At 41.3% G+C, this 13,297-nt stretch overlaps 2 protein-coding genes across 2 annotated transcripts in view; both read left to right on the top strand.

The window, feature by feature from the left end:
• Window positions 1-227: 227 nt before the first annotated feature.
• T265_01383 (hypothetical protein) lies at window positions 228-2,450 on the top strand (the record flags this gene model as incomplete). The annotated part of the gene is made up of 1 exon (XM_009165409.1): window positions 228-2,450. One exon carries the CDS (start codon window positions 228-230, stop codon window positions 2,448-2,450), a length of 2,223 nt encoding a protein of 740 aa, XP_009163673.1.
• Window positions 2,451-3,264: 814 nt separating this feature from the next.
• Window positions 3,265-13,297, top strand: part of T265_01382 (hypothetical protein) — a gene marked incomplete at both ends in the record, with an annotated part of 49,796 nt that continues 39,763 nt past the window's right edge. The window contains one exon of the mRNA XM_009165408.1: window positions 3,265-3,283. Within this exon, the coding sequence (XP_009163672.1) occupies window positions 3,265-3,283 (19 nt within the window). The remainder of the gene's footprint in view (window positions 3,284-13,297) is intronic.

Below are 13,297 nucleotides of genomic sequence, written 5' to 3'. Positions count from 1 at the left end.
CTGAACAAACAGACATGTGTAAGATCCTCCGCTAAGGAGTACATCCTAGAAGAATTGAGCCCAATCACTCCTCAGCTAGTGCTTCACAGCGTCAATTATGCGTCATGTATTTTGTTACACCGCACATAACTGCAATTTACACGGATTTATCTTGTGTTCGTAATGTCCGACAAGTATTTGTACACTTCGCCGCTTGTCCTCAAACAGTAACCCACAAAATCGTCCTTATGGTACTGGTGACGACGACCAAGATTTATATGTCAGTTACCCTATCTGTGCTTTTGTTCATACTCCAAATTCCATTATTACGCGCTGTCCGCGGGTGTGTAACATACGTGACCGGTGAAGACTATTCAAAGCGACAGTCTATTTGTGACAAACCCGATACACATTTTACCACAATTCCCTCAGATCTACCCAGTCAAGTAGTCAAACTGACCATCAACCATCAAGATATTCCCATCCTGAATGCATCGCAATTCAAGCATCTTTTGAATCTGACAGACCTTGATCTGGATTCAAACAATTTACGAGTTATCCGACCCAACACCTTTAAACAGCTCAGATTTTTGCAAACTCTGAGTTTACGGTTTAACCTTCTGACTTTCACACCAGAATCATTCCATCCGGAAGTGATACACAGCCTCCCGAAATTAGAATATTTAAATTTATACCAAAACCCTATTGGATTTGTCCCCAGCCAATTCTTTTCATCAATGGGGTCTACACTGCGTACACTGGTGCTGGCAGGAGCCACCTCAGGTGATTTTCATCTAGATCCTGCTGCATTGAACGGGTTAAACCAACTACAAGTTCTGGATTTGAGCTCCAATAATATGAATACCTTGCCAGAAACATTTGAACACAGTTTTACTAGCATGAAGTTAAAGGAACTCTACTTATATGACAATCCACTCCGTTGTGACTGCCATTTGCGTTGGTTAAAAGTATGGTTTCTTAAACATGGAGCTAAATTGACATATTCTAAGCGTATTCCGGAAGGTCTCCGCCAAAGTATTGCCGAACCAGCAGTTCAAATCTGGTCTGGGCCCGATTTTTCTGCTACGGAGGATAAAAATAAACTATTCGAACCTAAGTGCACTGAACCCTATGAATTATTTGGTCGCCCAATATTCAACCAACTGAGTGACTCTGGCCCTAATTCAGTAAGGATTACTGACTTTCAGTGTGTTCCGCAGGCATTGTCGCCAAATCAACCTGTACAACTATCTCAAGGATATAACTCAACTTTGAGTTGTGAATTCTTTGCAGATCCTGCTGGCATCGTCGTCTGGTATCGTAATGGGACTCGAATTCAAGGCCATTGGCCTAGAATGTCTGTTCAGCAAACGCAAGGACGTAAATTTCAATCTACCTTGATAATTGAAAACGTCCAACTCGAAGATGCTGGCATGTACGTGTGTTTTCTGGACACTGGACATGGTCGTGCTAATACCACTTTTGCTGTTCATGTAGAACCGGAAAAAAGTAACTTGGGTCATATGTTCTCGGGTTCTGTGTTCCAGTGGATGAATCAGCTGAATACGACATTGGTGCTCAAATACACTGGCATTGCAGCCTCCTGTTTAATTATCCTCTTGATGTTTACCGGTCTCATAATCTACTGCTTATATGGTAAACGTTCCTGTCGACATCATGAAGAATTACAGTCTAGCGGTAAAACTGATGGTCTACGTAAAAGCTCATACGACAGTCTTCGGGATGGTCACCTGACCGAAAAGCCAAATGGAAAACAGATTCATCCAGGTAATGCTCCATTTGGATTAGATAAGCATGTGCGCATGCCTCGCTCAACTTTGGTAAGCAAGAGTGCAATTGGTTCCGTTGATCCACAAACAGAACCCGTTGACAACTATCTTGCCATCCAAATTGTTCCTACAGAGGGAAAGATTGAGGGGCCGAAAACATGTTCTATACATAACTATGCCATAATTCAATCCGTTAAACCAGATGGTCTTTTACTACATGGTGTGTCTGGTGCTCCTAACACGCACGCTGAAGGGACTTTGTTTGAATCGGATAGGCGTGCGGACGAATTAACACAAAACAACGCAAATCGCTTTCTCACGTCACCTCGAATGATTCGATCAAGTGCAGAGGACTATAATTTTGGAAGTGTAAGGAGCAGTGTTGCAGGTATACCTACACAACTAGCTAGCTCAGTAGACTACGTCCCTTGTCCACTCCACGGAAATATATATGCAACCTTGCAGTGTACTAAGAAGGACACCATAGCAACTTCCAAAAAGCACATAGCAACCATTCCGAAAGGCCTGGGAACGGTATCCGAACGACGCACAAACACTATACCTCATCGAGGGAAAGCATTTACTACATTTACGAGTTCGGAATCCGGCTCCGTACAGTCAAACCCTGTGTCAAGTTTCATCTCTGCGCCTGAGATGGCAAAGTCCAAGGTGGGAGATTAACGAGACTTATCGTCAATTTTCTACTTCAATTACAGCAAGGCGCTACTTGTGGGAAAACTGTAAGCATAATTACTTTCTCGTACCTTTCTGTCGGATTCTACTCATAGACATGATTATCTGAGCTGTAAAGCTACATCTCATACGGGTATCTGCGTTCACATACGTATTGCAAAAAATGTACATTCTGGTGAATTTACTCGATCTCTTTAGATATCGATAATAAAAATCAATTCAGCCTGAAGACAACCTGATTTCTGTTCCTCGACGGATAAAGATTTGCGCAGAATTCTATAAGAATGCCTTGGAAACTGATTGGAAGTTCTAATTAAGTGCAGAATCACCTCCAATATCTGCTAATCGAATTCGGCCATCTGAGACTTACAACGCTCATCTGCCTGTGAAAGGTCATTGAGAACAACTGTTTCCAAATAGGGTGAACACATGGGTCTGATGGCTGCAGCAGGCTTGAATCAATGAAAATCGTTGGGTTACAAGATGATTAAGGATCACTGAGAATTTTTTTATTGGCGTTGGTCCTGATTGTTGGCGTATTGTGAACTTACTTTTTTGTCTTGGCGATGGCAGACGCGCAACCTGGATAAAATGTTTCTAAAAGAAGACTGTAGCTATGCAGGGGAATAGCGACAGTTTCAGCTATGTTCACTATCTCCCTCGTTGTCAGTCCTGTCGGATTTGGGCTAACCTCGTGAATGATTTCAAAATAGTTATAAGTGTCCAGTCGCTGTTCTGCACCTACCCGTTGAGCAAAAACTGAACTGTTTTGGCTTCACGTTAGATCGTTTGCCAGGCCAGAATGAATGCATCAGTAGCTGGTATGTAGCGAATTGTTCATCAGTTTATTTGCCTTAAAACCACTGACCAAAGTTACGTTTTTCATGCTCTGTCCATGGAGAGACATCCCACCTCTCCTCGCAGCACACTTGAGGAAAAATCAGCTTCTATATTCACATCAACATGACGCTTCAGCATTTCATATGTTCTTGGAAAAGCCAGAGAGAAGCAAATGGTTTCGATTAGATTACATATGCAGTTCCATGAAAGAGTATCGTGTTCGACGTAGCACACACCTCATGGGATTCCTGAAAACCTTTCGACAGCCAGTATTAGATTTTTCGAGCAATTTAACACAGAAGTAAAAACCTCAAACCATTGTCATATGCCTTGCTCCAACAAATCATCATCCAGGAAACACTCCACTGCCTGATCATATGAGGTGATCTGAATGGCGAAGGATAAAAGACACCATATCCGGTTGGGAATTCAACATGTACTACCCAAAGTTGAACAGTGGAGCTCCATCTTTTAATCGGATGTCCCCGGAAACTTCATACTTCTTTGGAACCTTGTGGACTACCTCAAGCTATTTATTCCAGGCAAGAGTAAAAAATGTGTACAGTTCTACTTTTTTCCCAAAATAGACTGATGTCACTTGCGGAATTCAACCTTGGTGAAAACCTAAAATAGCCCTCGCTAACTGTAGTGAAGCCATAGTGTCTACGCCCTTGACAAATATGAAATAATAGCTGCTTCTGGAGATCCTTGAACCACTTTCTTTGAGCTGTACAATACGGCAGATAATCCTCATTTCAAAGGTTGCCGTTTGGGTTTAATTTCCGGGTGTTTAAGGTTGTCACTGAGGATGGAGGTCAGAAGTTGTGGCGTGATTAGCGTGATGAAAGATGAACATACTGGTCATTCCGTAGAAAGAGTACTAACAGTGGGGTGGGGTAGGAGAGAATAAGGAGTGCGGCAGTGTGCCATGATGGGGAGTTAGTGGTAGCATGTTTTGCTTGCCTCCTCCCCCCTATTTGCAGCAATTAACACGGGACAGCTAAGGGTGTCGTGGGGCGGGCCATCTGGCCTCACATTATTTTTACTTGTGAGGTTCAGTTTCGTACGCATGCTGAAATAATATGAGGACACCCACGTCTGAACAGAAGGACGATAAGGATCCCCAACCAAAGTCTTTGGTTCAAAGTAGTGCAACGATTAGGAGCTTGCACATGATCATAGTAGTATATTTTTTTAAAGAGTGAGTAGCCATGTAGGGTACGACCCCGACGTGGGGTCAATGAGACTGTGTGTGCCAGACGTTCAAACACTGACCATCCTGGTTGAAGAAATGCTGCAATTTCCAAATTGAAACATATGTATCGCTCATTGAGTTACATCACGTTACACCACGATAAGGTCCAGTTACCTTACAGCGGATTATCACATGATCAGGTGATCATGTTCCATTTAAATACGTATCGAAATTACATGTGAATACTATGGTATTTGGTAAGCGCACAATAATTCTCAAAGCGTGTAAAAAGCTTATCAAAGAAACATTCAAAACACAATATCTTAATTAAGGAAGGCATGTTAGTTTGTGCTCTCATAGGGAAATGTGTACAATGGGGTTTGCTTTCTGCCATTTAAGCTATTAACGCCGCATAGTCAATAACTTTTTCACAGGTGCCAAATTCCTTCTGCAAGCCATTTAATAGTATCCGCGGAGAACTTATTAGGTGTCTGGATGTAAAACCAGCGAATATCACGTAATTTGTATTAGTGCACATTTTTATTTCACATCAGAAAAAATTAAAAAAGCACCTGTAACTTTCAGGATCGTGCTGGTTGACAGAATCAGGTTTGCTTGATTGAGGGTGTCTATAGCGCCTTCCATTCATCTGATCCAATTACAACAAAGCCACTTGAAAATCGAAGGATAGTATTTTGTTCGTTGCAGTATGTTGTTTCAATTGGGTTACAACCTCACCCGTTACACTGTGCACGAGCGCAACTTAGAAATGTTCTGAAAAACGTTTGTACAGTTTTCAACCTGGTTTGATTCAAAAGCTGTCTGTAGGCTACCACTCTGAACATTAATGATGGTGTAATTAGTCAGACACTTCACTCTAATTCTTCACGCTAGATTACTTCATTCTTACCTGAGAAGTCTGACAAAAATTAGTTCGTTTAGTTTACTTAAAGATATACATACTAATAGGAAGAGAGGGGTTACTAACAATTTTTTGTGTGCCTCACCGATAGCCATAATGTTGTATGAATGAAGTTGTACAGGGCATTTCGGCGTCAACTATCAAAAATTCAAGTGTTCAACGGTCGTTGTCTGATTCTCCCTATTTATTCTTCCTGTTTCCTTCTGTATACGAACAGGGTGTACTCCACATGAGACCCTACTGCATTGTGCATTACACCATGATGGAAATGTTCACAACAAATGTGATTCTGAGTTTTAAGCTGAACAACACAACCGGAGCTTGGTTGGTCTTTATGGAATTTACCGTTAAAATCTATGGATCAGGTCGCTTCTGTGTGAGTGCATCCTTCATTCACACCACTCTTGGTTGAGCAGTGATCTTTGTTCTGGCGCTCTTATCCTGGTGATCCATGTAAAAGGAATCAAGCACTGAATTCAAGTTCTGTGTCTATCACGATCCGGCATCATTACCTCTAGATAGGGGTTAAACATGCGGCAGATGACAAGAGAGTTGCACCTGAATTATCGAGTCTGAGAGGGTAAACGTAATGGTGCGAAGTAACCGGATGAGTTCAAACCTTGCAGAGGAAGGATTGTTCATACTAGATTGTTGTGAAGGTAAATCCTATGAATCTCATCAGAAACAAATAATCAAAATTCTGCGTCACAGAGAGACACATTTAGACTGTGACACGATATTTTGTGCACCTCCTGACACGCTCAGATACACTAAAATTGTCTCTTCAACATGGCAGAGTTCTTCATACTAGTTTGGTCAACGGAGATTGACTGAGCTAACACAATTTTCATAATCTTCAGGTTGTAGGTCGGAATATGTAAGCCAATGTGTTTCTTGAAAGTTCCATTACTCTAGTATTCTCATGTCAACCACCTCTTTCTTGAGTTATGAGCCTTGGTTGAAAGTCCTGATCTCCATGCTGTCTATGTTTTGTGCTCTGAGAATACGTTAACCCACACAAAAACCACGAGCTACACGCATATTTACAGTTCCCCTTAGCATCGACCGTGGTGTAGTGCTAGTAACCCTACTTTCTATATACTCCAGGCAAGGTGAACAAAAGTCGGCTACTGCTGATAATTCTGGCCTTTTTTTCAGAAGGTTCCCTCTAATTCTGGCCTTTTTTTCAGCAGGTTCCCTCACTTCCTTCCTTGTCCCATGTAATGGTCACTCTTCTGTATATTCAAGGCATAGAGTTTTAACAGAGTGACTAACAGCATGCTACCTTTCACGTGTATCGCTTCATGTCAGCTGTCTCCTGATTTTATTTTAGTCTACGAGCCACCACTTGTGAACATCCGTTAACTCTTCAGAACACGAGAACTATTACCATAAATCTCGACAGTGCTCTGTGCACGAGCAGTGCGTCTTAGCTCATCGGAGCCGCTATTCGGTTACCTATTTAGCGAAGACTCAGAACGAAAAAAACGACATAGTTATCGTTCTTTTCAACACTGTACTTTCTAACTAATAGTGAATTCTAGCGCAACAGATGCCGTTGAGCCGCCTGTTGTCTTTGATGGGGAGTCATAGAGCCAGACTAACCGAATTCCCATGGCCCCATTCTTGACCATCGGTCATTCTCAGTCCACGGTTGGAGTCAGATTGCGGTCATATCCGGCAACTATTTTCTACACGTTTCTCTGAGACATCGAAGAAACGGACTGTTCATTTAGCATAAAAATAATCTTGTTAGTATAGCCAATGAAACGTTTTAGAAGCTGCATTATTCGGAGAGCTCCGTCGTACATGAAAGGGGATGAGCGCTGCAATTTTATATGGCATGTGGTGTTTCTGGAAAAAAATTAGCACTGATTAGCAGACTGATCATTCGCTCTACCATGCAAGTCGCCGTCTGCGCATTATCCAACCCGGAGGGCCGTCAGCTCAGGCATAGCGTGTGGACGGAAACAACCGGCGCAAACAGAGGCCTTTCAACGAGCGACATTTCGTCAGCAAAATGTTTGTCACGGAAGCAGGGTTGTTGGCTATATAAGCATTGCGTGACATCTGGTTTACAATAAACGTTCATCTCAGTCTTCGAGGATTGTCTTGTAGCATCCGGCAAATTGAAACATCGGTTCTCCATTTTAGCATAGACTAAATTTTCCATGCCTCTTGCTTAAGCTCACATCCCAGAATTAAGTTTTGGGACGGGAAAAAACCATTTAATAAGCACTCCAGTTTTCAAATTTCAGATGGTTTATTTGTTATGGACACATTGTGTGCTTGTGCTTTTGTCATATTGAGCCGTACAGTATAATGTCATTTGTATTGAACTTTTTTGCAGCGATAGGTTAAAGATTGCAGTGATAGTAACTTGGAGCTTAAAGGTATTTTCACTTTCCAGTACAATGGAAAACAGCCTCTCTACTTAGCTGCTCTCTTGCTCATTACAGCAGACAGATCCCTGAGGCTTAGGTTCTCGTAAGCTGACTACATTTTAACCCTGGGCCGTTATTTCCCAGGTCCTAACTTGATTGGGACAAGCAAAAACATCTCCTGATTGGTAGGTTTATCTTCACAAGCTTTAACACTCAATCCCGCACTGACGATGTCACCTCGATTGTTGACGTTTGCAATCCAACTGCCAAGATCGGCAAATAGACCAACAACCACAAATTTCTCAACTTCTTCAGGGAAGCAAACTTTCCAGTAATATACTTTGTGTAGATGTCTCTGTTGTGTGATTTAAATTGTAACGGCGTGTTCTAAACAGAAACTAATTTGGTGGATTTCAGCAGTGTGTTTAGAACATAATTAAAACTCTTGTGGTCAAGGATGTCTACCCTATTTAATAATAAACTATGCTTTCGAAAAATGAGATTCTGATGCTGCAAAAATTATTCTTCACCTCAGGGATTTTTTTATTTTAGATTGGTTCGAAACAGAGACGAGGCACCATGGTATTTGAAAATGCGTATTGTTAGCTGTCTACCCAAAGTGGCACCAGTAATCTAACTATTTCATACAAGCATTTTATGTAATTCGAATCAATTTGTGCCGTAAAGCTTGAAAGATGTACACATTCGCTTCATTTCCGGTGAAAATCATCAGCAACTAACACTTCACGAATCTTTCGCATGATTCTAACTAGGTAGTAGATGAAACTATTCGGCCAGGAGCAGTTGATCAGCAGGATCATTAACTAGCACTTAGGCGCTGAAGCTACTCATTTTTTGGTGATGGCATTCTCAGCACGTTATCACGTGTTAGGTGTTAGGTGTTTTTTGGAGTGACGACTTTTTCGATGGAAGGTTGACTCACTGTGTGAATTAGTCTTCCTTCTTAGCTTTTCATAATCTACTGGTAGCTTAGGGAGATTTATAAGTTTCAGTCGAGGTTTCGTTTTGCAAGTGGAGTGACTCTGTATTGAAAAGCCTGTGTACATCTGAGGTAATAGCACTGTCAATCAGTTGCCCGTGGCCAAAATGTTCAGCCTTCAGTCAATAGTCTGAATATTACGTATTCTGATCCCCAAGCAACTATGCTATGATACCAAACAATACTGAAGAAGTTTTATTATGTTCTTTCGTTTCCTGACATAGACTGACTTCGCCCATAGGACTGAGGCTAGGTTAAATTAATCCCCCAAACTCCCCACAGTAAAAACAATTCATCTATTCGCTTTGCAACGATCTGAGAGGTATAGACCATGATACTCAGGTGCCTGCCAACCAAATCAGCAGTGTGCTCTCAGTAAACTGTTCCTCTTATCTGAGACCAATTCAAAAAAAGCTAGCGAGTTTTATTCAAGTCACTTATTTAAGAACCCCGCCAAGCTACAACTCATGTGACTACACTAAATATTGTCACTTTGCTGTCACCGTCGACTTTGAGATGCGTTTCTCGAACCACCGACATGTTAAATTAGGCTGGGTTATAGATAGAAACGTGATTAGCTTATATACGTAACCCACTTTTAGTACATTTTTATCTAAAGTCATCTGATTGCATCTTAAACACCATAGTTGATGGTGATTTAAATCAGTAACGCAATAGTACTTTGTTTTTTTTGAAGTAAGCATGTCGATGATGTTTGCCCGGAGACGTGGCAGTATTATTTGTACCGTCTGTAAACACCGTTGCGGGGTATTTTGGATGTCCCATGAGAGAAGTTTGGCTGATTTATTGTACTGTGCTCGTAGGGTTGCATAACGTCATAAACGGTAAATTCGTTTCAGTTTTACAGAGACATTTTCTCGGATATATTTCATTGTTTATCCCCAAGTACACCTTTTAATCTTGATGTAGATTTGTGTAGATAACAATGTTTGTGTAAGGGTACATTTATAGGGTGTGCTTATGTCACATTTGATCTTCTCGGTCCGCTGTGGAACTCCCCATCTTCCGTTCGACGCCTACCACGCAAATGCACGAAATGGAAGTTTCGATTTTCATAAAGGAAGCTCCCCACAAGGTTGCTGAAAACTCTTCGGCAGCTCACGATCGGTTTCGCCCTTCTTGGAGCTCATCAGGTAGACGCAGTTCCCGAGTTTCCGTTAACCTTATGTTCTATTTGAACCCAAGTTGCACTGTTTTGGGTAAATACACTCAATGGCAAATCAGTTTGGTTTTTTACGAGAGACTCAAGTGAATCTCTCGTTTATGATATTTTACAACTGAATGTGCTGCACACAGGCCGCCTCATGTTTTGATTGGCACAATATTCGAGATATCGCAGTATATTTTTTAGTTGAGTCCCTCGTGAAAACCAAATTGATTTGCAACTGAGTGTATTTCTTGAAGTTTTGATTTGTTTGATCCGATGTTATTGGTTTCACCAGAATTACCACCCTCATTGTCGAGGTTACGTTTGATTGCAGTAACCAGGGCGAAGATGGCATCGTTCATCCGACAAGTCGCAATGACGAATTCTTCAACATCTGGAATACCTGCCTAGTTGAACTGTGGCACGTTATTTATGCTGCACGTTGGGTTGAGATCCTCCAATAGAGCTTAGTTTGTGGATTGTTTAAATTGGCCGTTGGCATCCTAGTAATTTTTTAAGAATTTATTCACCCTGAGAAGAGAATTTAACTAACTGATATAAATAATTCTGCAGCCGACCGAGATGTGTTGTCCAGTTCGCAACTATACTTTCCATTGAACGGTGCTGAACTCAGTAACACGTCTCTCTTAGACCCAGAGTTATGCACAGTATATCGTGAACGAGTAATCTAGGTGGGTTTCAGTCAAGTCACCCATAAAGACAAACAGGGGTGCGAACTTCGTACAATTTGAGTCCAAGCGGAATGTGAAATCGACGGGAACTTGGAGACTAAACCTACATGATTAGCTCCAAGTGGGGTAAAACCGGTCGTAGAATGTCTGTGCGTCATCAGGAGCCTAATGAGTAGCGTTTCTTCAAGAAAATACTAGTTTCTAATCATGTTTATACATTTGGGTCAAAATGTACACTTTTTAAACTTATGAAATTTGTACAGTAAAATCAATACAGCTGTTCAGCTAGGTGCCAATTAACCGTGTTGACTGGCATGTTTAGGTATTTCAATGCAGGTGATCATGCGCCATAAGGTTCATTTGTCCATAGTATAGAGTTTTGTGGCACAGGTACTTTTAGAAGATAAAGACCAACCAGTGAACCACAGAGTCACCGTGTGGACGTGGAGTTACACTTTAGCAAGCTCAATATTACTTTGTTCCTATCGTATTACTGAGCACCTATCATTGTTTCCAGGAGGCCCTTACGCTGTCTGCCTTCCTGGCGAAGAAACGAGTGTTCCTACACGATAAACGCACCTCTTAGACGGCTATAGTTTTTACGACCATGGCCAAGGCCTTTTCGATATGCACAAGCATCCCGAAACATGGTCCGATCAATAGTTACCTGCATCACGACAATAACAACAAGATCAGCATTCCTATTGATATTGGTTCGAAGAAGTTGCCGTGCGCACTCTTCTATGTGAATTCATATTTGTTCACATTGCTGTCATTTGACAACCTACTGAAACCAAGCGGGTTTGACAAGCAGTCACCGGTGGTTATGCGTTCCTACCGCAGCATTCACCATGATGAACATATAACACGTACAGGAACAACCACGGAAGTTTTGTAGATGGGTCCGACACTGACGTGCATAAAAAGGGAGAAAGCTTCGTATTTTCTACCCAAAAGGGGCACGACAATGTCCGATTCGTTATAACACTTGGTTAACAATTCTATTCCGTATCAGCTGATGCCAAACTCTTTGGGCTAACTTGCGGGAGTTTCTCTGAATCGTTGTCACGCTCTCCAATGTAGTAATGTTGGCACATTTTGATGATTCCAAAGGTTTTTAACAAGAAGGAACATCTATTCGTGCATTATCTCGCAGAAATATGAATGTGGCATCTATAAAACGGTGACTTCACATGCACCTTAACTTCATATGTAAGGTATTTTGACAGTCTGTAATGAATTTGTGAGCGGGTGAAATGTTCTATGATCTCAGCTCTTTGGTTTGCTGGACATTACTAATGCAAATCTATGGAATGTGTCATTCGAGTGATTGTCAGGGAGTATAGTAAGGTGGGATTTCTGAAATTTACATAGAACCAGACGAGCTATCGCTTTGGACGATTCCGCTTTTCATGTTCTGGGAGCTTGTCTCGAGCATACCAAGTGATTAGTAAAGTGACTCATTTTCAAGTTTCAAAGAGCAACAAGTAAGATTAATTCAGTGTGCAGTTCCACGTTAATCTTCCATTTGAAAACGTTCCTCTGTTTAGTACCGATCCCACGTTGCAAATATCTAGTTGGTGTATGTGGTGTGATTGTTTTTTTCATAAACATCCCACGACGCTAACTGGGCATAGAAAAAAATAACCACCGATAAGGTGCACACCACCGACAGTTTCAAGCGTTGAGTAAAAAATTAGCGCTCTGACACAGTGAAATCCCTCGCCTTTGTGTCTGAAAATATATTAAAAAATAATTGTTCTTAGGTAATCTGTACTTTGTAACCCATTTCTTCTAAATCATAGCATTGTCTCCGCAATTCATTTCGATAGCCAAAAGGAATGAGTATTCCCAGCATTTATCAAGATTTGTGTATTAATATTGAAACAATTATCCCATGAAACATATCGGCCAAGGAAATGAGATGCTGCGTAACGTATGATCGGTCTACATTATTGATTTGCGCAACGCTACAGGTTGAAGCGAGGGTTTGGCGAAATCAGTTTTTCTGCTATGCAAGTTTAGTCGGGTGGAGTATATAGTCCTCTTCTCTCAAGAGTCACTCAATCGCCAGGCGACTTAGTCCTCTTGACGTAAATAGCTCAATACCAGAACATATGATTCAACGTACCATTAGCGGATCACTCAGTTAAGCACTGTGCTTACACTTCAGTTAATTTTAGTTCTTAGGTGTAGCTGCAGAAGCGAATTGATGTGTGGCACTGGGTGTGAAACACACGCAGAAAGGTAACTAAGTAGTCACGAGTAACCCATTAAATAGTTAAATTAAAAACAACTCATCCTCTGCATGAACATGGATAAGCATTTCACGGTTAATCTAATAAGTTTGGTTGTAGGAATTTTTTGCATTGCCGTTGCTTATGCAACCGCTGTATGGCTTATTGAATCTTCACAAGAGAGATAGCCGATTACGTACTATCCTTGATACGTACAACTGTCTTTACCTTGACACCTATTTGTGGTTCAGGAATATTACGTAATCTTGCAATCTCATGGTCAGAGTAGGACAAGTGACAAATAATCTGACAGAAAAATACAGGTCAGAGGAAAAGTTTAATTGGCGATAATACTTGACTGCCAAGTCTGGGCACGTATATATGTATATATATATAC

Source organism: Opisthorchis viverrini, assembly GCF_000715545.1.
Source record: "Opisthorchis viverrini unplaced genomic scaffold opera_v5_15, whole genome shotgun sequence".
Lineage (NCBI taxonomy): Eukaryota > Metazoa > Platyhelminthes > Trematoda > Opisthorchiida > Opisthorchiidae > Opisthorchis > Opisthorchis viverrini.
This window is presented reverse-complemented; position numbering and strand designations above follow the sequence as displayed.